Raw genomic sequence first — 25874 nt, 5'->3', positions numbered from 1 at the left:
AGGTTCTGGGGAGTAAAGCCGATTCAAACAGCGCAGGAGGAGGAAGCTGTCCACAGGATGACGTCCGCACGCAGTGCCCACAAACCTAGCGGCCAGCCTCTCTGAACACTCAGGGATTGCCAAGGTGACCCACAGGGTCGGCCAAGGTGACCTGCAGACGCAGCAGAGGCCGCCGTCAGGGTAACAGCCCCACTGAGTGATCTCAGCAGCCCCGTGCACACGCTGAGCCTTCAAGGAGGATGAAATCAGCACCCAGAGGGGTGGGTGCATGCCCTGCGGTTCTGCATCATCTCTGTTCTTCCTCCTGAGGCTTTTGACTTTGCTGTTAGAGCGACAATGAAAAGAAGTAAGCAAAATCTGACACCCTGGCTGGAAGGGCATTCAGCTTTCAACGTCCCTAAGACCTTGAAGACACGGCACAGGGTCGGGATGGCCCTGGGGACGTGACCGCAGGTGGCATGGTGCAGAGGGAAGCAGTAACAGTGTGGGCAGGGACCTCGCACAGGAGGCAGGAAGGAGGGCCTGCATTCTCTGCTCCCCTTTGTCATGCAAACCCGTGACCCTGTCGGCTGCCTGTTCACGGCTCTGCCTGGATAAAGGCAGGTGACAGTTAGGAGCGGGGTCCACTCCTGACTCAGCAAACATGACTGGGCACCTGCTGTCCCCATCTTCCAAGCTCCAGGGTACTCAACCAAGAACTCCCGTCCTCCCAGCATGGCCACAGCTCCCTCGGTCCCCTAGCCACCCGTCATGTCTGGCCGCTGTCCACGCCTCGTTCCTCCAGCGGCCCCTGCCACTCCCTGAGAACCTCCTCACGTCACAGCCACTCTCCAAGCCCTGCACTCACGCTCCCTCTGTCTGCCCCAGACGGGTCCTCTCAGGGGACATGAGTCAGGTCACTCGTGTGTGACATCACACACGACTTCCCGGACGTAAACATAGCCGGCGCTTGCTGACGACTTCTTTTAATAAATCAGGGAAGCTAATAGGAATGTACCTCCTTGAAAAGACAATATCGGGTTGGCCAAAAAGTCCATTCAGGGTCCCGAGCTGACCAAAAACTTCGTTCACGTGTTCGGTAAAATGCCTCTAGTAGCGTTTAGTTGTCTTTAACTTCCTTCAAAACAATTTTGTTAGATTGTACGTGATAATGGTCATCTAAGTGTGCATTTAAAAAAACTTACCAAAACTGGTGAGTCTTTGTGGAGCCATTTTACTACTGAAGATGAAAGAAAGTGAGCATCATTCCCAGCATACTATGCTGCGCTTTTTCAAGAAAGGTAAAAACACAACTGAAATACGAAAGACTTGTGCAGTGTCTGGAGAAGGTGCTGTGACTAACCGAACATGTCAGAGGTGGTTGGCGAAGCTTTGTGCTGGAGAGTTCTCGCTGGATGATGTTCCACGGTCAGGTAGACCAGGTGAAGTTGATAGCGATCAAATCAAGACATTAACTGAGAACAATCAACGTTCTATCACATGGGAGCTAGATGATATTCTCAAAATATCCAAATCAACACAGTTATTGGTAAAAATGAAAAAATGTGTCTTCTATGTCACAGAAAAAACTGAACGGACTTCTTGGCCAGCCCAGTAAGAGGGAAACCTGGCTAAACAGGATGAAGTAACATCTCCAAGAAGAAGACTCAAGGGTCTCCAATCGCTCATATTTCTTCACATTTGTGGCTTATTGTACCCTGTGCCTCCATGGAAAACTGGAGCAGTGACCCCCGGAAGCTGCAGGAAGGCACGAGCAGCTTCCCGCTGAGAGGAAGCGGTTTTACCACAAGGATCTCAGGATCCCTGAGAGGAGCCCCTTCTGGGCCAGGACACCAGCAGCAAGCCCCAACCCTGAGCAGGACGCCCAGCACCACGCGGGCCATCGGGCGCCACAGCCCGGCTGCCCGCTGTAGAAGCTCTCCACGTGACGCTCCGACTGCCGCTGTGCGTGGGCACACCCGTGCCCCGTTGTCTGCACCACAGCGTGGTCCTAAGCAACAGCGCAGAGAGAGCCCACCACCCCACAGTTCACAGCAACGCAGAGCCCGGGAGGCTGTTGAGGCGAAGTGATTCGGCCGTGGGGACCGAAGGCTGGGATGAGAAGATTAATTCAGACGATGGAGAAATTCAGACCCTATAATTCCTTCAAGTTTAATTCCACGTGTTTTACATTCTCAAAATCGAATAAAATCCCAAGCGTGCCAGGCTGGTTCATCATTCAAAAATAAATGAACATGATTTATCACATCGACAGGCTAAAACAGAAAAATCCCGTGACCATATTACTATACTAAGAGAAAGCCCCTGATACAATCAAATACCCACTCATGGTAAAAACCCTTAGCAAGGAACAGGGAGGCGTTTCCTTGCCGTGATAACTACCATCTAGGAAACCCCGCCAGCCGCCGTGGTGGCGGGCGGTGAAACACGCGAGGCTTTCGCACAGAGTAGGCACCAGCAGGTGGCCCCGACCCCTGCCCTCACCGTGGCACCAAGGTCTGGCTGTTGCAGAAAGGCTAGAAAGGAGATGGAAACACACAGACTGGGAAGGAGGAAATACCACCTTTGTTCACAGATGACAGGATCGTCTCTGTAGAGAGTCGAAAAGGACCGTGGTTACATAAAATGCTGTGTCGTGGGTATGAGAAAACCACAGCATTTTTACGTGGCGACGACTCATCATTTTTTGTGTAACCATGATTGGGCATTTTTGTGACGCCATGACTCAGCATTTTTACGTAGCCGTGGCTCAGCAACCAAGGCCGGGTTGCAGGTTCTCAGGTTAATTCACAGAAGTCGATCACTTTCCTGTGTACCCATAATAAACAGTGGAATTTGAAAATAAAAACACAATATCATTTAAATTTGCATATCCAAAATTAAATGCTTAAATACAAACCTAACAAAACATATCCAAGGTCTAAGTGAGGGAACCTACACGACCTTGACGCATGAGATCAAAGAAGAAATAAGTAACTGAAGAGAAATCCCATGTTCATGGACAGGAAGGATCGATACTGTCAGGACAACAACCTACAGGTGCAACACGGTCCGAATCGAAATGCCAGAGACGCTGTGAGCGTCAACAAGCCAATCCTGCGGTTCCCATGCAGGCGAACACCCACCACAACCCACAAGACGCTGACGGAGGACGACACTGACCAGCTGATGCCCACCGAATTCAGGCTGAGTGTGCAGCTGCTGCAGGAAGGAGCAAAGAACGGACACGCACAGCAGGGGGCAGAACAGAGCCCGGAAACGGACCCAGGTACACACAGCTCGTCTCGGATAAAGGAGCACAGACCCCACAGCAGAGCCGTGCACAGAGTGCGGCTGGAGCCACTGGAGGTCCACGTGCAAACACACGAATCCAGACGCAGGCCTCACACCCTTCAAATAGACGAGGTCAGAATGGACCACGCACCTGAATGTGAAACACAAAACCATGAAACTTGTAGGAGACAACAAAAAGGAATATACAGATGACCTTGGGTTTGGCGATGACTCTTTAGATACAAAACCAAACGCGCATCTATGAAAGAAGTAATTAATAAGCTGGACTTCATTAAAATTAAAATCCTCCGCTCCGCAAAAGACAATGCAAACTGTAGGAGACCAGGTGCAGGCTGGGGAAAATACTCGCAAAAGACACATCTAACGAAGGACTGCTACCCTGTACGTACGAAGAACTCTTGAAGCTCAGCAGTAAGAGGCCCTGGCTGGGCTTGAGCGTCGTCCCGTCGCGCCAGGGCTGTGGGTCCGATCCCCAGTCAGGGCACATACAGGAGTCGACCAGTGATGTGTAGCAGGCGCGACAACAAATCGATGTCTGTCTCTCTCAGCCTCCCTCCCTTCCTCCCCACTCCCCTCTGTCCTTTCCTCTCTCTCCGTAAAGTCAATAAGTAAAAATTTTTCAAATACTCAACAATGAGAAAACAACCTAATTTTTAAAAATGGGCTCAAGTGCTGACCTGGCCAGGTCGGAGGCAGACCCCGAAGCGTGCGGGTCGGCGCCACGTGGACCGTAGAGCCATTCCCTCTGGGTTGACTCGGTGACCGTTGGTCTGGCGCTGACTGTAAGCAGCTGAAAAGGCTGCGTTCCCACCTCCCCAGGAAAGACACACAGGTGGCAAGAAGCCTATGTAAAGATGCTTCCCAGCACATGTCCTCAGGAAAATGCAAATTGAAGCGATGAGCTGCCCCCACACACCTGTCAGGTGACCCGTCTGGAGCGCTGTACAGGTGTTCTGAAGGGTCTCCCCGTCCCGGCAGGTCACCAGGCTGTCACGTTTCGCAGCTCCCAGCGTGCCTACCATGCGGCCGCACCTGCTGTTTGCTCTTCCGAGGCCGTGGAGATGGCTCACCAGCTGCTGGGAAGGCTGTGCAATCAGGGGAGTTCTCGACAGGGGGGGCCTCGGGGGACCCACGAGAGTCAGGGGCACGAGCTGGTTCTGACATCGGGCTCTCATTCTGGCTTCTCAAAGGCCTTTCAACTTGCTTTACGTCTTGGTTGTCACCCGGAGAAGTGGGCCGGCCGGAAAAAGCCTGTTTCTGGCTGGAGTTTGCGGGATGCTGCCTGGAAAAGCAGCTCATCTTAGCAAATGATGTTTATAAAATTCAGTATTTTAATCGACTGTTTAATTGAAGGTACAGCTCCTCCAGGTGCTTTGGCGGTCCTTCCCTTTCACATGATGCCCCCTGACTCGGAGAGACACACCGATGTCTTTCCTACTGGTCCGCAGTGAACATCCATGACACAGAAGAAAGCTGCTCCCTCCTCTTGCAGGTAAGGACACTGCGTGTGACCGCCCATAAAGACAGGGCAGCCGGGACCCTCCATGTGGGGACACGGGTCATCCAGGCCAAAACCACCGCATGCTGGGAGCACGAATCATCACTTCACAGCTTCCGACACGTAGCTCTCAACGAGGAACGTCCCCAGCAAAGCCCTGCGATGTGAACGTGTTAAGTTCTGCGCTTCTCGGCATCTCAGGAAGGTCACATTTTCTGGCCTAGCCAACCTCCAGGCAGCAAAGGGGAGGCAGACCCCGAAGCGTGCGGGTCGGCACCACGTGGACCCGTGGAGCCATTCCCTCTGGGTTGACTCGGTGACCATAGGTCTGGCGCTGACTGTAAGCAGCTGAAAAGGCTGCATTCCCACCTCCCTGGGGAAGTGCAAACCCTCAGACACAGCCACGCATGTGCGTGGGCGGTGAGACCGGATGCTGAACACTCGAGCAGTGTGCCCGCGCCACTGGAACCTCATCTCTGCCCTTCACTAAGCCGACCGCCAGTGCTGGCATTGATTCTCTGGACTCATGTCTTCCTGCCTCTGGGCCTCCGGTTTCAGCATAAAATATTCACCATCCTGAAAGGTGACACGCACCTCGCTGCCAGCACCCACACCAAAGGGGTCCCTGCTCCGCTCCCGGCTGCATGCCGAGGTTTGGGAGCGGCCATCTCAGGGAGGGAAAGGACAGGGTCCTGGAGGAGGCGGCAGGGTCGGTACTGAAAGGGAGCAGAACAAGCGGAGTGACGGAGAGAACCGGAGGAGGAACCACCGAAGGCCGAGTGGGAGCCCAACAGGCTGAGGAAGGCCGGGCTCCCTTAGAGGACGACCAGTGGACGCGAGACTCTGAGCAGCTGGACACATCTCGTTCGGCACGACCGCTCCACCATGCAGCCTCTGACGCAGGAAGCTCGCTTGTCCGTGTCTCAGACAGAGACAGGGCTGTGTCCACGGCACTGGCTCTGTGCAGCCTGTGGGTCTCACTGGCGAGTACGGGCATGAGGCGGAGCCGGCACAGCTGTGGCCTCCAGCTGGCAGTGGCCACGGCAGGGACCACAGGGCCTGCCGCCGACTTTGAGAGAGAACAGGGCACTCGGGGGCCCAGCTCAGCTGAGAGGAATGACGGCGTCCGCACAAGCAATGGTTACACGCGGAGCGAAGCGAGGAGCCCCCACGAGGAGCTACGTGCCCATCCCGGGCCCCCGAGAGGGACGACTGGAGCGCGCCCTGTGCTGCTGGTCTCCCTCCTCTCACACCCTGACCTGCTCCCAGGCAGTGAGAGTCCAAGGAACCAGCTGCTCAGTGTCCCCAAGGCCATTCTAGCGAAAGGACAGAATGACAGGTCCCTGCCTCTTATCTCATGTCTCAGTCCCCACGACCGAATTGCCCCACGTTAAAAATGTCTCTGAAGCCGGGAGAACGAAGACGCCCCAGCACCCACAGCCTCAAGGGGAGGGTGCAGCACACAGGCCCAGCACCCAGGTCTCCTGTGCAATGGGCGCAGCCCTGTCTCCGCTGAGGTGCACAGAGGACACCACTGGCTCTCCCAGAGTGGGGTGGATGGCGACGTCCTTCCTCCATGCCAGGGACATGGCAGCCACCCTGACTCGCTGCAGTGGTGCAGCCGGGAGGCCGCTCAGGGATGGAGAGGCATTGACACAAACCTAGGGAACAAGCCAGACACCTCTGTTTGGCTGTTTGTCTAAACAACCCCTGACTGAGCGCCTGCCATGGGGCTGGGGCTGCAATGGAGGAGTTACCCACCGGTGTGCCAGAGCGGGACCCACTGCAGCCTGCAGTCTGGGGCGGCCTCCCGGGGCCCGGCATTCAGGTGTGGCTGCAGGTCGAGATCACAAGGCGGCTACATGGCCGAGATCAGGCCAATGGGGCTGACCGCGTCGCTGGGGGAACCCACTCACAACCAGCCCAAGGCCTGTTCCTCTCAGGTCAGATCACGGGCCGTCTGGGTGCTGCCACTGTCCTCGCAAAGCCACCAGAAGCTGCGATGGCACCTATCGGCCATTCCTCCTTCATCCACGCCAAACACCCATCGGCCCTGGTCCAGCAGAGAGCCCGGTGACCGGCCTCCTTGCCAAACGGAAACTTCTTTTTACCGTGTGGCCCTAACTGCACTGGGCCAGCCCCAACGGTGACCACGCCAGGACCTGGACATGGTCCAGCGTGCCTCTGCCCTCAGCCAGGCCAGCAGTGCGCCCAGGGCAGCCCTGTGTGGACAGCCTGATGAGTCAGACAAGCTGCTCACACGCCCACGCAACGACCCCACGATCCAGATGCAACCGCTGCACCCACCACCATGGCAGCACCTTGTCATCAGAGCTCGGGGTTCCGGCTGGCGCCCAGGGCCCACCCTCTAAAGCACACTGGGTCCCACAGCTTCATTGCACCATCCTGTGACGTGCTCTCAGTCTCTGATATAAGATGACCCAGAGAGTATGCTGTCCATGCGTACAACTGGAGATGGGAAAAGGAACGGCAGCAGGTGCCACGGACCTGACAGAGAACCTCTCCGGAGCCCCGTGGCCCGCACCCACCCCGCTCTGCCCCCGGCGACCCGACTCCTTCCCAGCCTCTCAGACTCGGTCTCTCCTGTGGGACCAACGAAGCAACGGACTCTCCTCGAGTTGGGGAAAAAATCAATGAAAGAAACAGAGGTGAGCAGACACTCAAGAGCTTCCTTGGGCTCAAATGTTCAGAGAGCTCAGGTGGTGTCTGCAGAAAGTCCCCCAGCCCTTCCCTGCGGACTGTGAAGCCCGATCCGATCCCACCGTCCAATCACCTGCAGACGTCTGGGAACCAGCCCACCCTGTAAGACACCCACCAGTAACCACCCCACAGAGCTGCTGCTAGTGAGGGAAGCCGGGGGCCTCCACCGGCGGGCCATCCTAGTGTCCCGGCTGTGACCTTAGGATGGACAGGCACTGGAGAAACTCGTCTAGTCCTAGGCCCTCACAGCACAGTTCACCGAGGCAGACACCAGCAGGGGCGCCGGGCCCCTTGGCATTTGAACCTCCCCGAAGGAGGCACCTCGGAGAGTGAGAGCGTCCCTGTGGGAGAAGACTGTGGGCAGCCCAAGCCAGTGGTGGCCCCGCACACAGAACAGCTCGCCGGCTGTGCACGGAGCGTGTCCTCGCACACACGCATCTCTGTGGGGACAGAGCCGCACCTCAAAAAGCCCTCGGTGAGGAAGAGCGGGGAGCCCCGCACAGGGGAAGCCGGCACCAAACCAGAAATCACCTGAAGACAGAGAGTGCCACCTCCCGTAACGTTCCAGCCACAGAAAAGATGCCACAAAACCCTCACCAGAGTGACGGTGATGGCAGAGGGGCCCACGGGAGGAGCCGAGTCTGGCTGTGGGAGGAAGGGAAACCGCGTCGCTCGCTGTGCACGTTGACGTGGGGACGGCGACCAGAGAGCACGGGACCCAGGGCCTCAGCCCGCCAGCCTCTCAGCTGCTCCCACGACCCGGGTCTAGGGTTTTGGCTACTTTTGGGGAGGGAGGGAGGAGAACAGCTAAGGATTCCAGGTGGGCCCAGCGAACCCGAGTGGCCGAGCCCACGGCCACCCTGCACATGACGTCACAGGGCACCTGCTGGCTGACAGCCCCCAGATCTGGCCAGGCCCACGCTCCTGGGTCTCACGTGATACATCAAGGTCTTGTTCCTTAAACGGGCTGCAGGGGGAGGGGAGGGGCACGGTGCTGTCAGCAAAGCCTGAAGCAACGTTCCCATCACGTCACTCTCCAAGAACGATAACCTCTGCCCTGAGACGGTCCTTGCCTGATGCTGAAGGCGTGGCCCCTCCACCCCGGGCCCCGCCAGGTGCTAATGTGTGGTGACAGAGCCAGAAGTGAGCAGGTGAGCAGGGCTTTAGGGGAGGAGGAGGAATGATCTCATGCAGAAGCCACAGCTGCCGTCAGATGTGGACCGTGGTGCCCAGGCCCACCTGGAGACAGAAACTCACCTGCCAGCAAGAGACTCAAACACAGAGAAGACGGAGGACGCAGCTCAGCAGGCCCAAAAAGGAGGCGCAGCCTGGGGTCCCTAAAAAGGGCCACCCTGCAGCCTCGGAGGGAAAGTGCAGCTCACAGCTGAACTCAACCTTAGCTGTTACAATGCCAAGAAAAGAGCTCTGTCCACGTGGCTTCTGACCACTGCGTCTGTGCACCTGGATGCAGAGGCCTGTCTGTGACTGTGTTTCACTACACAGAATCACCCACACACACCGAGCATCTCATACTTTCTGCCCACGCTCCAGGGAGGGCACCTCTGTGAGGCCCTGCAGCCCAGCCCTGAGCCCACAGCCAAGCAGCCCTGGGCGTCAGACGAAGTCAGAGCAGGGCCAGGGCCCCAGGGACACGGACCCCCCGACAAGGGGACCCTGGTGGGCTCTGTGTCCTAACTGCCTTTAGCAGCATTTGGTATCAAATAATCATCCCTGCCTCTTCTGAAAACCCACACTGACTGCAGACCTGCCGGCTGACTCGGGTCCCTGGGATGCGCAGAGGCCTCACCTGGGGCAGCGGCCTGGCCGGCTTGGTCAGGATGCCTCCCACGTACACGACGTTGGGCAGCGTGGGCCGCGGGAACTCCAGCGCCACGTCGGTGCAGAGCATCCACAGGCTGGAGCCGTGCACCAGGTCGTACATGGACTTGCCGGGCAGCAGCCCGTGCTTCTGCAGGATGCGCTCATACTTGGGCAGCACCAGGAGGCGGACGCCCAGCCGGGACACCAGGTACACGCCCGCGTTCTTCATCCTCTGCACCAGGCTCATGCGGTCCGTGAGCAGCGAGTTGAACTCGGGCACGTAGGCCAGGGGCGCGGGGGCGCCCACCTCAGCCGGGTACCACAGGCCGGTGGAGAACACGGCGTACTGCACGCCCAGGAGGTGCGCGATGACGAAGCCGCACATGTCGTTGGGGTCCACGAGCAGCAGGTCGAAGCGCTCCCGCCTGAGCGCGCGGAGCAGCGGGCGGTTGCCCAGCACCAGGTCGCAGTTCCGCGTGTACTGCTCCAGGATGTCGAACAGCTCCACTGCCGTCAGCCGCCCCGAGAAGATGTTGCGCATCTTGGCCTGCAGAAAGGCGTCGGAGGCGGAGCTGTTGAAGACGCCGGGGTAGCGCCGCAGCCCGTAGTGGGGCGAGGGCGCCAGGTCGCGGCCCTCAGACAGCAGGAAGACGGTGCGGTGGCCCCGCGCGTGCAGGGCCGAGGCCAGCGTCTTGAAGATGTACATGTGGCTCTCGAACATGATGGGCGGCACCACGATGATCTTGGCGGCGTCTGCGACCCCGAGGGCAGCGCACAGGAGCACGAGGCACAGCACGCAGGACGCCATCGCTGCAATGACACACAGCCGCGCTGAGCAAGACACGTCCTCACCACCCCGCCCGCAGGCTCCTGTCCCGAGGGCCCGGCCTCCGCTCTCACCCCCGTCCTGCAAGATCACCTGCGAGCCCAGCCTGGGCAGCAGGCTCACAGCTGGGAAAACCTGCAGGTGACTTGAGAGGGCTTCCTGAGTGACAGGCGTGACAGCTACGAAGCAGCAGATCCTCTTTTCACAGAACGCGAACGTCAGTCCCGGAGGCAGGAGGAGACCTGCGTGCCTCCGATTTGGACTGTTTGTCTCCCTGCCCCGCTACGACCAGACAAACTCTGTTCGACAGAGTAGCTGTTTCAAGTGGCCCTCCTACAAGAGACACTGCCCACAGGGGGACCACAGCTATCTGTCTGTCTTCGGTCCCAACCCCAGAGTCCCCTGCAGATGCACACCAGGGCAGCACCTGGAAGGGACCCCCAACAGCTGGTCCCAGGGAGTGAGTGCGGAGTGTCTGTCCCACCCAACCTGCTGCTGGTCCCGACCGCCCAGAGCTGGCTGACAGCCTCCCGCCCTCACGGCGACGGACAGGGAGCAACGGCGAGCGTCGTCCGCTGTCTCTTTACCAGCAAAAACCCTCCTCTGGGGCCGGCAGGTGCAAACACAGCGCCAGCCAACTCAACGCGACGAATTAGCCCCAAATACAGAAAAGGTCACTTTGCAACGATCCATGAGCATCAGGAAGCCAGTATCTGCTCACCACGCGCCGACCACCCACCCTGTCTGCTCCAAGCCCACCACCTAAAAACACAGCTCCCACGACTGTACCTTCTCAGCACCCAAGCACAGCCAGCAACCTAGAAAGAAAAAGAAAAAAAAAAAATCAATGGTGGGCAAGGGAGAGACTGAACTGTAAACACGTTACACTTCCAGGGGCTCCCCCCACACCCCAGGGAGCGTCCAGACTGTCTGCAGATGAGCCGTTGCTGCACCACCAGAGGCGACAGCAGCAGTAACTCACTGCGCACATTTCGAAACCCACGGTAACTGCCGCTCAAATTAATACGAGGGCCTCACAAAACCAGCCAGGAGAGGACGCCGCCTCCATCACCCCGACTGCAGCAGTCGCCCCCACGAGGCCCCGGGTGGGGAGGGGGGCTCTGAATGCGAGAGCACCAGACCCGCCGCTGCCCTCGCTGGGCGACGAGGCTCCCCACGCGCCACCGAGAGTTCGCAACAATGAGAACTCAACTTCACCGGCCCCTCAGCTCTCCCATTTTCTCGAGCACCAGAGTTGAACCCCAGAGTCGAACACCACATGCCCCAGCTGTTTCCATCTACTCATTCACTGACAAAATGGGGCTCCCAGCCCCACGTGGAAGAGCTGTTGCCCCGGTTTCCCCCAGCCGATGCAGGATCGCTGACCGGGCAGTGGGAAAGCACAGGCGAGGCGAACACTGCCAACGCCGTACCTGAGCCGCGGGGCAGGGTCTGGCCCTGGACAGTCAGCGTCCCCGCCAGTCGGCCGTTCAGTCTCTCGTGGCAAACGAGAGCTAACCCCAGTGCAGAGCCGCGTCCACACCAGCCGCCCAGCTCGCAGGAGCAGGAAGGGCAGCCCGCAGCCCAGCCCCCTGCCTGCGCCGTGGGCATCTCGTGGGTGGCGGACGTGAGCAAACACACCAGGCCTACCTGCAGCTGGGTCCCCCGGCCACCGTGAACACGGTCACAGTAACTACTCCTCTCTCCACGTGAGCCCCAGAAAAACCACCCAGCAAAGCAAAGACTTGCAGGGCACCGTGACTGATGCCTTTACGTAGACACGAACTTTAACATCCATCCTTCCACGTCACAACTTAAGCTGCTGAAAGATGGAAGTTTCAGCCAAAGTCGGCGACTGGTTCACTGCCGTGGCCTGAGCGCACAGCAAGTGCTGAAAAGGCCTCCGGAGTGCGTGGCCTTGACTTTGATCCCGGAATTGCAGCCCGACCCCAAGAACCACCACCGACAGCCTCGCTTTTTCCTTTCATCTTAGCGAATGAGCTCATGTGACGTCCATGGCTGCTCGAGGCGCTGAGCTTCATTCCGCAGCTGGACTCTGGGACTGTTCCCAGTGACGTCCTGGTAGCAGGAAGAAGGGGCTCATCCTGAGCAGGGGCGTCTCACCTTCCCTGCTGCTCACTCGCTCCCACGTCAGGGTACCGAGCACACGGCCCAGCAAGTCACAGGAGGACGCTGGCCTTGCTGACTGGATGCCGCCCTGGCACGGAGGTGTCTGGGCTGCACCGTCTCCCCGTTCTCCAGCAATGGAGCCTTCACTTTCACTTGGCTCACAGCCAAAGCCACCGAAACCACATGCCCCAGCCTCTGTCACGCCAGGTTTGGCCACACACGAGTTCTGGCCAGTGGGCGCAGACAGAAGCCCAGCCCTCAGAGGTCCCCAGTCTCAGCCTCCTGCTGGCTAGAACAAGCACAGAGAGGACGTGGTAATGATTAACATCCCACCGGCGGCAGGCACCCCCTGGCCGACTGCTGGAGCCGGAACCAGGGTCCAGGCCAGTGCCCAGCCAAGGCCACCTATAGGGAGCCCAGCTGTTCTCAGTCTGCCCTTCACCCATCCTGGCACCTAACTGGGGCAGGGGGGGACCTCATGACACGGGCCAGTCCTGGACACGTGGGCAAGATGGTCACCCTGCAGCCCTGGCCTGCACCCCCACCCCGTGGCCCAAGGGCCTCCTCCCATCCCACCGCATCCACCGGGGCAGGAACAGCTGCCCGGTCACAGGCGTGAGGCTAAGACTGCAGTGCCCAGGAATGGGTGGCAGCCAGTCCCAAACCCACTCTTCATCCACTCGCAACCTCCCCCACCCCCCGCAAAGGAAGAAGAAAGTGACGCTGGAGAAACACACTGTGCCTGGGAGACCCAGTGTGGCTGCCAGGGCCTCACCCAGCCAGTCTGCGGACACGTGTCCCTCCCACACAGGACATGGTGCGCGTTCTGGCCTGAACCAGCCCCTGCCGGGCGTGAGGGGTCCCCAAACCCACACCAGGAAAGGCAAACACTGGGGGAGTCCTGGGCAAGACCACCCACAACATTCAGGCCCAGAGGGGCAGGGCTGGAGTTAAGGTTTGTCGGCACCCCCAGAACGGAGGGCCACGGCCAGGCAATGGTGGCCCGGGGAGTCAGTAAATGAGAAAGAGGCTCAGATCCCCTCTGCTGCCTCCTCCCTACACCGGTGCTTCCGAACTGTCTGCAGAACTCAGAGATGCTGGAACGGCAGCACGCAGCTCCGCGGCAGAAACACCTGGGACGAGCCGGACACAGGCAGACGCCTGGGTCTGCTGCCATGCGTCACAGAACACACTGCCCAAAGCCGCCCGCCAGGAGGTGCTGGCCACAACTTCTTTTTTTTTTAAAGATTTTATTTATTTTTGGAGAGAGGGGAAGAGAAGAAGAAAGAGAGCGAGAGAAACGTCAGTGTGTGGTTGTTTCTCATGCACCCCCGAGTGGAGACCTGGCCTGCAACCCAGGCATGTGCCCTGACTGGGAATCGAACTGGTGACCCTTTGGTTCACAGGCCGGTGCTCAACCCACTGAGCCACACCAGCCAGGGCCTCAACTTCTGTCCGTTGCCTTTTTCCATCTACCAAAGTCTTCTGAAAGGGATGACGGAAAACGTTCCATTACTAACACAACCTCCCTCAGGCCAAGCTTCCCCCTTAGGGAAGCAGGACCCACAGCTTCCTTAGGAAAGCTGGGGCTCACAGCAACGCCCTGGGAGTGCTGGTCCCCACTGTCCTCGGCTCAACGCCACCCTGTGGCCCAGAGCACGCACACGGATCGTTTCCCGCAGGGCCCACCAGCTGCTGCACTCGCCTCCGCAGACACCTCTGTGCAGTGGTGCGGCCCAGACAGAAACGCAACACCCCACTTACCAGTGACAGCTGGCCCTGGCCTCCAAGTCATCAGTGGAGATAAGATAAAAAGGAGAAAACAGAGAGGAGGGTGGGCCAACAGGGACCCGGCTGGGACTGCACCCTATGCCCACCACTGAACATGCAGACCCGTCACCGAAGGGAACAGCTCCCCAACCACCACGATCTCTCCCGGAGAGCCGGGAAATTGGGAATGTGCATGGCACGCACCAGGGGTCCCCACACCATCGGCCTCCGTAGCTGTCACTGGACGGACACCTGCACACTGCCGAGCGCCCAGTTGGTGACTGAAATGCGACGGCCTAAGCTCAGGTTACACACACCAAGCAGGGAGTCGCGTGCATCTGAACTGAGACTGTCTCTGGCCCTCAGACGGCCGGGCACTTCCTCATCACGTGAGAGAACCGAGCTGACCACAGCGAGGGTCACCGATCAACCCTAGCCAGCGGCAGAGCCGTGCGGAGAGGTTGTCAGGACGAAGGCTGCGGGCCCAGCTCGGAGTTCGGTTCCACACTGGTGACCGTTCGCTGCACGCCCGGTTTTCAGACGCACGCACACAGATGCACATGGGATGGAGACAAACAGACACGTGGGCAGCAGCAAGGTGTGGTTTCTGCGTGTGCGCGTCCTCCCGCCCCTCCTGGTACCAGGTCCCTCCCCCACCCCACCCCACCCCCAGCTTCCGCACCCCGGGACCCACGGATGGCCCGCAAACGATGGAAATTCTCTGCTTGGGCTGCGATCTCGTCCTTCCTCGCAGAAGTGAGCAAACGCTCACGGGTCCCACGGCCGGGCTGGCCCGAGTCCCCGAGTCCCGACAGCCATCTGCCTTCTTCAAACTGTGATGCTGATGCACGTTTCACGGCGTCTCCTCGGGGCCTGTCCTGTCCCCACTGGCATTTCCTGGCATTCTCACTGGCTGGGGAGCAAACCCAGGAACTTCGCCGGCCCTCGCAGGAGGCAAGTCCACGTGTGGGGAAGAAATGGGAACTTTCTCGGCACCTTTACTGGGAGGCCAGGACCACAGACTCCCTGGCTTTGATTCCTGCTTACGAGTAACACCCTCCCCTGAATCAGCAGTTCCAGGGCACGCTTCACCCCGGCTACGCCAACATCAGAGTCACAAACCAAGCTGCATGCGATGTCTCCAATGTGCTTTGAGACCGAAAACGTCTGGCCAAATATAACCAACCAACGGAATCACAGACCCTTCCCTATTCGCTTCCTCGTAAGTCCTCACGAGGGACTGGACGAGGACGCTCCCCCTGGAGTCCCGCACCCACAGCAGCATCACTAATGACGGAAAACTCTAACGGAACAGAGGAGGAAACAGCGGAAGCATCATCACTCCCCAGAAGAGAAAGCCCTGGGATGGGGTGGGGGGTGAGTCTGCAGAAATGCACAGAGCACCTCGAGAGGCCCTTAGGAACAGGTGGAAGCATAGCCCTGCATCCTCTCAGCACCTGGGGTTGTACCTGGTGCCACAAGTAACGCCAGCCGCCGCCTTGCAAACCCAACATAAATATAGTTCAACACTGGTACTTCTCATATTGTGACAAAAGGACAACAAACATTTCTAAATGTGTGTGTTCAGGTAGGAAGTACGTGAGGGTCCCCACTGCAGTGAATGCTGAGTTTAAGCCCTCTGCCTGCAGAGGGGCCCGGCATGTGGGGACGCCCTGCCTCTCACGGCCCGTGGTCCCGGTCGCTCAGTGGCGGCTGGACCAGCACTCGGCTTCCTGGGTGCTAAGCCAGCGTCTCCTACCTGCTCTGGATTCAGGTGCCACAATGTGGCCACCTCACATCAGAGAACAGGTGGGCTTTTTAAAAGTCTGGGGCACGCAAATCAAAACAGCAGTCTTTGACAACCCTCGGTAATGACCTTCTTAAACCTCCGTACGAATGTTACAGTAGATAAAAAATAAATCGCTGTGTGTTCTGGCTCCAAGGCAGGTTCTACCCTGTAACAGGCTGCTTGTTGAAGGAGCGGCTGAATTAATTCTCACAGGTTACAGGTGCGCACAACACAGGCCTGGCAACCACTGTCTGATTCACACCCTCCCTCGCCCATGCCCTTCACCTCCTGGGCGGAGCTGACAAGAAAGGCAGGGACCTGAGGCCGGCAGGTGGAAAGCACCCCAGGCCCACATTCAGGCAGGACAACCTGAGCACCGTGACCCAATCCCCGCCCCCTCCCCCAGCCTCCCACTTTGTAACCACTGGGGGTGTCCTCTGAGTCCCCTCCCAAATGTCAGGACAGAGGCGTCAGCTCCAGAGGGCAGGCAGGGGTAAGAGGAGAGGATGGAACAGCCAGGAGGGGGCAGGACGACTGGAGCCCTCATTGCTGTACGTTCCACGCAGTTTCACAATCTGGACAGAAAGTGCGTCCGCAGCCTGAGCCGGCAAAGTCTGAGGAATCCCAGCAGCACGGACACCTGTCAGAGCCCCCGAGAACTGTTTAAAACCGGCAAACAACTGACAGTCAGTCACCACTGCTTGTTAAAAGTCCAAGTCAGCCTGTGTGTCTCCCTACCTCCTCCCTGGATGCCACGCTGCGAAATGCGTTCTTGTTCCCCCTCCCAGAGCCTCAGCGCCGTCTGCAGAGGAGGCCGGGAACCCGCCGCAGAGAAGGGGCTTGCCCCTGGCGCGGGGGAAGGCCCTAGCAGACCTCCTTCAGCGCTGCTCCAGGGCCGCGGGCACACTGACCCTCAGGCACAAACACAAAGGGAAGGCCGAACGCACAAGTCATCCGTCACCAGTCACCACCATCCTCATCCAGGGGCGGCGGGACCTGGGCGTCTACCTCCTGGGAGCCCCGACCGCTGTGACTTCACAACGCAGAACCTGCAACAGCGCCCCGACAGACAGCGCTTCTGCTGTGACCGAGGACACCGCGGTCTCCTCGTCTCCCCAGGACCGGCGCTCACTCACAGAACGTTTCACATAAAGCCGAGGAAAAAGCGCAAGTGTAACCGACACAGGTTTGGAAAAACCGGAAGGACGGAAGTACGACAAGCAGAGAAACCTCAGGCTGAGTGCCTGCTGCCTCCGGGGCCGGGACCCTGGGAGCTCGAGCTTTTGGAGGGAGGTCTCCTCCAAGGGCTTGGACATGAAGGGCAGAGGGGGCCCGAGTGACGGAGCCGTGGAGGATGAGCCCTGGAAGAACGGGGCCATCCCACCGGGGCACCGGGCTGACGCCTTCGTGGATGGATGGGGTCTGCAGGGGAGGAAAGGACAGAGCAGGTTGGCCCAGGGGGACCAGAAGGGCCTGAGGGCCAGGGTCTCTAATGGCTGAGGGACAGAGAGTAGAGGGATACAAAGCCAAGGAAGAGGCACTGGTGTGGCCGTGAAGTGATGGGATGGGACAGACAGCAGGGATGGCACCTGCCAGCGTGTGGACAGTCTTTGTGACAAGGACTGTGGTGCCCAGGGGCCAGACCAGGTTGGGGGGGGTCAGGCAGGTGCACCCCGAACACCGGAGTCCGTCCCCGGAAGGCGGGGCCCCGAGGAGTGGAGGCCCGAGCGTGGAGGCCGAGCTGGAAGTGGACGTCAGAGGGCCCTGAGGGGTCAGCACCAGAACTGCCGTTTGCCACAGGAAGACACCCCTGTGGTGAGTCACGCCCCCACCCACCAAGGTAGTGAGGACACTCGAGGACAGGTATGGGCACCAAGGTTCAGGGATGGCCGCCAGGAGCAGCCCAAGGGGCCAGAGGGTCTGAGGAAGACGTGCCCGCAGCTGGCAGGGCAAGTGCCGCAGTGAGACCAGGGGCCTATAAGGTCGAAGGGTCGTGTCAAAAGTCAAGGTTTCGCTCTGAGCAGATGGTGGTGCAGGCAGGTACTGGGCAACAGTCCCGGTTCTTGGCCTGGGTCCCCGGACTGTCTTCTGACCCCCAGAAGCCCTGAGGGCTGTGTCCCCTGTCATGGGTGTGGATCTCGGCGAGCGCTTGGTGGACCTGCCTGCAGGTGACTGCCTCCCCAGTGATCACAGCCCGCCCCCAGCGTCCCCTTGAACTCTAGCTGGCCCACACAGGGTGGCCTCCCTCCTGGGTGCTAAAGGCCAGGGGCCTGTGTCCCCACTCCCCGCTACGCAACCCCCCCCAGCGCTCTGGGTCCCTGCCAGCAGCTCCAGCCCGCGCCCAGCAGGCGCCCACCTCCTCCCGCTTCTCCCCTCTCCCCACACCTACTCTCAGCCCCAGTCCTTCTCGCTTCCCTAACAGTCCCCTCACTCTCACACCAGCCCCTGTATGAAGGTTTTCAGAGCCAGGATTGGCATTTGTCCCCCTCCCTCCACCTCATGCACGGCCCCAGGCTCCCCTGTAAACGAACAGGCAAACCTGTCTGACCAGCTCCTTCCAGCCCTGCTCCAGGGGCCCTGAGCTCAACTGCGTGCAGCTCCAAAGCAAACCCCCGAAACGACACCCCAACACACCGGGGGCCCCTGCCCAAGTCCAGGGCAAGACGGGGCAGCGCCCTGCCTCCAGGAAACCAGCTCCCAGTCCAGCCTCCTCTTCTGAGTGATGGGCACCACCCAAGGGTGGGGTGGAGCATCAGTTAAAGCTTTTATCTCAGGTTCCCAAATGTAGGGGACTCTGGGGGTCAGGACCCTGGGGCGCAGGATGCCCACATGTGTGGGGGCTGCGTGTGTGTTTGCTTCCGTGACCTAGACGAGGAGAACCTGAACTTGCAGATCGGATTCGTCAGCACAGGACTTCCTGTTCCCAGAGAGACTCAGCTGCACCTTGCTCAGAACAGCCACGTCCAGGGCACGCGTGAGACGCGAGTCTACTGATGCCGTCCGCACTCCTCACCGAGAGACACTTGTCGTGCACGGGGAGCACAGCCCTCAATGCAGCGCACACCTGTGCCCCATCACCTGCGTCTATGAACGCTGCGCGCCTTTCTCTTCAGGTTGTTTTGCAAACGGAGGGTTCTAGAACACAATTCAATTTATAAAAACTGAACTTTTATGCAGCTTTCCCAAAAACGTATTACAGAAAATACAGCATATTTGAACATTCGATTCTACTTACTTTTTAAGTTTTTTTTTAAATTCATGGGAACATAATATTTAAACTAAAACATCTCACTTGGTGGAAGATCAGCCCCATGGGTATTACCTATAAAAACCAGTTACGGCCAATGTGATAGCTAAAAAGGTCTGATTCGGTGTCTTGAAAATATTTCAAGTATTACATTTCTTCAGGACAGAATCGGAAGTGCAAAGTAGTTCTACGTATTTTGTAGCATTATTCTGAAATCAGGCTACATTTGCCAAAGCGGTTACAGGGCAGATTCACTCGGCGACGAGGACGCCTCAGCTGCAGGTCTGCTGTGTAAGTCAAGGGGGACTGGTCACTCCTTCAAACCGAAACCGGCACAGTGACAGTGTTCCAGGCGGACGGCCTCCCCCACTGTCCCTAACCGCACAGCCTTCCCCCGCACCCCGGGGTGGAACCGCTCGCACACTTCTGCAGCAGAGAGCAGGGCCCACCCAGGCGTCCAGGGCGCCCGGCCGCCCAGAAGCTCAGGTCTGGGGCCTGCACTCTCCTGCGCTGACCGCGGCGGCGCTCGTGTCCATGTGGACCTCCGCTGGCGCCTGGCGCCTGGGTGGGCATGAGGAGCGGATGGTCCACAGCCCCAAACCCAACTGTGGACACACGGCCTGCACCTGTCGGGAGTCCCGGCCGAAACCTCCCACACAGACCGCCCCAAAGTACCCGCTAATGACAGGGTCAAAAAAGCCACATACACATTAGAATATAAATCTGGATTTAGGTGTTTATCTCTGATAAAAAGCCTACTTCATCCAACTAGAGAAAAGCCTACAGAGAAGGCAGGAATACTTTAAATGTCACTAAAGCAGACTCAATTACGGAAAACACCCGCCACTGGCTCCCCCTCCCCCGGCCAACCGCTGCTGCCCAGCACCAGTCCTCGGCCCTGAGCGGTCAGGAGGGGCCTTCACAACCTTCGGGCATCAAGTGAGACCCATCTTGTTTTTCTGGGTTTTCAGATTATTTTAAAATGAGTAATCTCAGTCCTCTTTAGATTATCTAAGAAACATGAACTCACAGTACCAAGAATACTTTAAAGAGGATGTTAAAACCGTCTGTGGTTTGATGACCAGATGCTTTGGGATCAGCCCAGCTGTGTGCCTCGCCCCGTCTGGTGCCGGGGAAGGCAGTGCCTCCCACGGCTCTCTCTGCTCCCTGCAGAGCCTCCAGCCGCCTCTTGTTAGCTTCTTCCCGGAAACTGCCCACACCATCCCGTCACCGTCCCAAATGCGCACCCTCTCATCTCCTCCCTCGATCCCAAGAGCAAGCGCAGCTGGAAGTGGCGACAACCTCGTCACCCAGCCCAGGGACCTGCCAGCACTGACCTGGCAGCCGCCTGGCCTCCCTGGAGCCCAGCAAATGGTCCTCAGGGTGCAGATGAGGAAAAGCAACTAAGTCCTGAGTTCGAGGTCAGGGCCCTGTGGGTCTGGGGCAGACCCGGGACAGCCTGGGATCTCACGTCTGTCCTTGACCCTGGCTTCCTGAGACTCTTCCCCTTCGGCCACTAACAAGCTGCTGGCCTCGCTCTCTAGCCCTGCGCTCTGCGCCTTCCCTGTCCAGCACGTCCAGTGGCAGAGCCGCCCTCCCAGGCCTGTCTGTCCTTCTCACTCTTCACACCTGCCCCGGAAGACCTAGTAACCTCCTTTCCTACAACCACCTGTATGCTGAAAACTCCTAAATCCATCCACCCATCCGCTCGCTCACACCTCTGGACAGAGACCCATCGGACCCTCCTTCCCAGGCCCAGACCTGGTTCCTGTCACCCTACAGCACCTGTCCCCTCTCCTGTGCCACCGCCCACCGTCAGTCACCCCCAGTGGGTGTGACCACACCTCTCTCTGCCTCGCCTCAGGAGGTCCTCGCCCCACCCAGTCTCAACAGCCTGTGTCACATCCTCGGCGGGGCCTCCAGACTGCGTGAGTCAGGTCCGCACAGCACACCACCTCTTTGTTCCACCTACCGGTCTCTCAGGTCACCTCCTCCAGGAACCCTCCAGCCCAGGTGGAACTGGCGGCTGAGGGCTCTGCCTGCGGGTGTGTGGGCTCACTGGGGCACCTGCTGTCCCCACTTCCTGAGACCCTCGGTTTTCCCCGCCCCACCCAGGGCCCCTGCAAACCCCCGGCCCCACACAGGGTGAGAGGGGGCTTCCTGTAACCACTCGCTGAGAAAGGAGGAGTGTTTGCGAACTACTTCCGAAGAGGGAGGGGCGGCGAGCACTCTTAGAGACTAAATCAAACCGCGCTGCTCAGACTCATTTGATGACACAGCCCTTCCACAGGAGATGCAAAACAGCAGTGAAATGACTGGCCTCGCCCCACAGGAGGGCGTCGGGACCCGCGCATCACCCTGCGTCCCGGCCTCCAGACGGGAAACAGCGCCACGCTCACTGCCCACGGCCGCGGCGTGACCGGGCAGGAGGTGCCCCCTCCCAGCACTGTCCCCGACCACGCTCAGTGTGGGCCACGGAGACCAAGTCCACGTTGGGGCTGCTTCCGTTTCTCAGAGAAGCAAAGACATCCCAGGACACCGATCTGCCTGAAAGCCAGGCACCCGCCTAGAGAGCTCACACACCAAATTTCCTGTTGAGAAAACACGTTGAAACCACGTGCACAGAGGCCACCCTCCTGGAACCTTGGCCACTCAGCTCGCGATGCAGCCCAGAAGCACAGCACAAGGACAGCCAGCTGTCGTGCGGTCACAGCCTGACACGCGGGCAAGGCCCACGGGATCTCACGGAACACGGCAGCGGGCCCGCTCACGGCCCGCCCGCCGCGAAAGCGATAGCTGACAGCGGAGAGAGACCAGAAACAAAGGGGAGGGCAGTCCTGTCTCCGCTCTAGAGTTTCAAGCCGGCCGAGCTCACCTGCCGTGAAGCAGGCTCGCTCGCCGGCAGGTCGTGGCCCCGTGATTCCCGTTCACACGGACGGCCCCACTCGGCCCCGACCTGCCGCCTGGGAGCCAGTCAGAGCGTGAGATTCAGAGACGCTGGTCTGTTTTAGGAGCAGTTTTTTGAAAGGTTCAGTAATTAATGGAGTGAGGGGTCAGCTATGTAGAAAATGTGCTCAGGTAAACAGGCGCAACCCAGATGGTGTCCGGCAAGTGAGCCGTTTCACGCGCTGCAAGGACAATCAAACACCCCCACCCGCCCCGTGCGCTGTGGTCGGCTGGCGGGACCTCAGCCGCGGGGAGCCGGCGTTACTGTCACCTGACACGTGAACACCTGTGCAAGGACTTTGAGAAGTGAGGGAGGGGTCGGTCCCTTCCTCTGTCATCAGTATCTATTTAACTGCGGGCTGATGATCACTGGGGAGGAACCCTGCAATGTTTTAAGCCATATAAGCTCAACGTCAATGTCAAACGCTTCACCAAAAAAATCAATTTTACCAAAAAAATTGTTGTATCTTTACTCTCACTGCTTTGCTTAATCCAGCGCATGCATTAATAAACTTTAGATGGAAGACTTTGAGTCTCTACTCAAAGCATATTTCCCAGAGAAAGCCAGGGGAACCTTTCTACTCAGTTGTGCCCAAGCTATTGAGACGCCGGGTCGCAGACGTCAGCCACCTCCTGGGCCCGGCCACTGCGACCCCAGAGGGTTTCCCCTGGAATTCTCCAGACCGGTTGCTCAACAGGGACAAGCCCCACAGCCAACCCCCCTGCACGCAGACGAGTCCGCCCTCACTCTGGACAGAAACGGCGGACTGACCGTTCAATTCAGTGACACGAAGTCTGCGCCGCGCGCGGGTGCAGGGCTCCCTGGCTGATGCGGAATCTGTGGGGGCAGAGCGGCGCCCGGACAGTGCCCGCCTCCCCGGAAGCAGCACTCGCCACCCTCGCTCGCAGGGGCAGGACGCGCAGCCCCGGGACTTTCTGACCCGCGATTGTGAGGAATACACAGCAGCAGGCTGGCACGGGGCCGCCTGGCGCCGCGTCAGGTCCCCAACAATGAAAAGCTCATTGTACAGGGTGGTGGCCCAGCGTTTCTACCTTGTCTGGGCGGCACCCCGAACACGAGGCTGCGCCAGTTCCGCACCCTGCGCACAGCGGGGGTGGGACTCCCGGGTCACCGTGGGAGAAGCCCGCCGCCTCGGCAAGTGCCCGTTGCTGACTCCTTCTCCCCCCCCCGCTCCCCCCCCCGCCCCGGCCCTTCAGGTTCGGACCCAGCGGTGCAGGTGCAGACGCAGGTCCAGGGACAGGACCCCTGCCCGGGACGCGCTGGGAGGCACAGCCACCGCCCTAACTTCTCAAACCTCTGCGCTCCGCGCGCTCCGGCGCCCCCTGCCCACACCTGCGTCCCAGCCCCTCGCATCCCAGCCCCTCCCCCCTGGGGGGCTTCTCAGGGGCGAAGCCCCCACAGGCGCGCTCACTTGGGACCCGAGCGCGGTGGGGGTGGGGGGCCGCGTACCGCCGGCCCCGGGACACCTCACCCCGCGCGGCCCCGCTGTGGGAGGGGGCGCGGCCGGAAAGGTCCCGGTACCACCCACCGCCCCCGGTGGTCCTCCGCCCGCCCGCACCTGCCCTAGGCCCCGAGCCCCTCACCTCGGCCTCGCTCCCGGCGAAGGGATCAGCGAGGCAAGTGTCGCGGCCCGCAGCTGGTCGTGCCGGGTAGGCGCGGGGGTATCTGGGCTCACGGTCGACGGCGCGGCCCCTCTACCCGCCTCCTCCCCGGCGGCGCGTCCGGCAGGCCCGGACGCCTCTATTCCGGCCGGGACCGCGGGTCGCACGCGCCCCCCTGCTCCGCTCCCAGGCAGGTGAACGCAGCTGGAAGCCTAGACCCTGGACTGCGGACCCCCGACTCCGAGCACACGTGCTCGGCCCGCCCCTTGCGCCTCGGCCGCTGCCGCCGCTGCGCCCCCTGCGCCCCGGACACCACGCGGCGCGAAGTGCCAGGGCGCCCCCGCTGGAAAGTTGAAACTTAGGCCGGCGGTGGGGGAGGGGCGGGGGGCGCCGGGGAGGGGAGTTCGGCCCAGCCCGCCCGCGGCCGTGCAGGGGGGCGTCGCGCACCCACCTGCGTGCCCGTCGGACTCTCCGCGAGCGCTGCTGTCGGCCCCGCGCCCACGGCCACGGCGCTCCGGGAACTGCGGGACCGGGCGCCGGCCGCGCGCTCCCCCTGCGGCCGTCCCGCTGCGCACGCGCGCCCTCCCTCCCAGCTGCGGCCACCCCGCGGCGCGCTCCCCGGTCCCCAGACAGGTGGGAACTCGGTGCGCGCCGCGGCAGGAGGGTGGAAAGGTGCTCTTGTCTGCGTCGCCACGTGACGAGGCACAGGGAGAACACTGACCTTCGCCGGCCGTCTGAGTGTTAACGCCGCGCGGTCAATGACGGCGGGACCAAAGAGCCTTCACCCACGGAGACCCTTGCAAGCAAGCAGGTGCAGTCTGATGCAGATCAGAAATGTGAAGTGTTGTGAGAACACTGGGAATATTTTGCCAGCCCTGTACCTAACCTGAGGAGGGACATATTTCTTTTTAATTGCATTTTAAAAGCCTTAAAGTATTAAACACTAATCGGGCAAAGTAACAATCCCACATGATGGAGGGGAAGCATTTATTTCAAAAGCTCTGTTCTCTCAACTGTCAAGCGTGAAGCTGCAGTTCAAGCAATTGCAAGCTATTGTTTTGGTGGTGCAAATATTAAAAAAATAGAAATTAAGAACTTTAAGTCATGAAAATCTTTCTATAATTTGTCACATTCCTTTGCATAAAATTAATTTTACTTATACTTTTAATCATTCTGATCGCATGATGGTAGACATCATTATAAAAAGGGGTTCTGTAAAAGGTAACCCCCCAGGGTGGTCTGATCATAAATCCCTAAGGGGGCAGGTCCGGGCGGGCAGCGTAGGCCTCCTTTAGCGAAAGGTTTTAAGCCAACCCCGTGCATTGTTCCTACGTGTGAGGCCCCACACCTGAGAAATGCCAGGAGTGGTCCCCCCCCCGACCCCCCCCCCAGGGTGGGAGCTTCAAGAAGGCACGTGACCTTCTCAACCGTCCTGTAACCCACTGCTGCCTTGCTTTCTCCCCCCTCCACGGAATCTTCCTACTTCCCTCAAAGGAAATGCACAACTGTCATTCTCGGAGCGTCTGAGAAAATGCTCCCCGGCTCGTGTCGTCAGTTTGCCTGAAACTCTCATAGAACTTCTCTGTCCGGGTTTGGACATTTCGTCCATCAGCGTTAGCTTATTATGACTACACGTCGTATTCTAAAGCAGTATTTTTTCATGATTACAAAATGTCATCAGTGCAATTCACTCCGAAATCGAGTTAGTACCCAATAAGTGAAATCTTTTAAAATTCCCAAAACTTGATGAGCCTTGTTCAGAGTTAGCTGCAGAAAACACGGACACAGGCCACCTGCGTGACGACCTCGGGCCGTTCAGAACTGGAGGGTCGCGGGGCTGGGTTCTTAGGAGGCCTGAACGGCGCGTCTGTCGGCCGGGGTGCTGAAGGCCAGCGAGGTGCGGGGGGGCACAGGACGGCGCGAAGACAGGGCTGAGGCTTGTCCCGGCAGCTCAGGCCCCTCCACTAGGCACCTGCTGCTCCTCACAGACCATAGGTAGCCCGTATGCCTCCTGGAGAAAACTCCACCACGTGTGACAACCGCCGCGCCGTCACTCGGCACTCGTCTGACCCAAATGCACTGCCAGCTCCAGGCAGTACCGGCCGGTTCCAAAGGTCCAGCACAGTTCGGGCACGTTCGCCGTGTCCGCTTTATGCTTTTCTAGATGCCGGTCTTCGCCCACACCTTGTGCTCATCGCCTTCCACAGCC

At 59.4% G+C, this 25874-nt stretch overlaps 1 protein-coding gene across 3 annotated transcripts in view; it reads right to left on the bottom strand.

The window, feature by feature from the left end:
* UGT8 (UDP glycosyltransferase 8) overlaps nucleotides 1-24680 on the bottom strand; it is a 32877-nt gene extending 8197 nt beyond the window's left edge. Inside the window, exons 1-3 of one of the 3 annotated variants that reach the window (XM_053911850.2) lie at nucleotides 24117-24680; nucleotides 10950-10978; nucleotides 9321-10144 (exon numbers count right to left, since the gene is read on the bottom strand). In XM_053911850.2, the coding sequence (XP_053767825.1) occupies nucleotides 9321-10142 (822 nt within the window). In that variant the 5' untranslated portion in view covers nucleotides 10143-10144; nucleotides 10950-10978; nucleotides 24117-24680. Of the gene's footprint in view, nucleotides 1-9320; nucleotides 10145-10949; nucleotides 10979-12284; nucleotides 12469-23647; nucleotides 23980-24116 lie in introns of those variants that run through there. The other 2 variants (XM_053911851.2, XM_053911852.2) reach the window with 2 other exon arrangements.
* Between the last annotated feature and the right edge of the window lie 1194 nt (nucleotides 24681-25874).

This window comes from Desmodus rotundus, chromosome 9 (assembly GCF_022682495.2).
Source record: "Desmodus rotundus isolate HL8 chromosome 9, HLdesRot8A.1, whole genome shotgun sequence".
Taxonomy (NCBI): domain Eukaryota; kingdom Metazoa; phylum Chordata; class Mammalia; order Chiroptera; family Phyllostomidae; genus Desmodus; species Desmodus rotundus.
The sequence above is the reverse complement of the archived record's forward strand: the minus strand, read 5'-3'. Positions and strand labels throughout refer to the sequence as shown.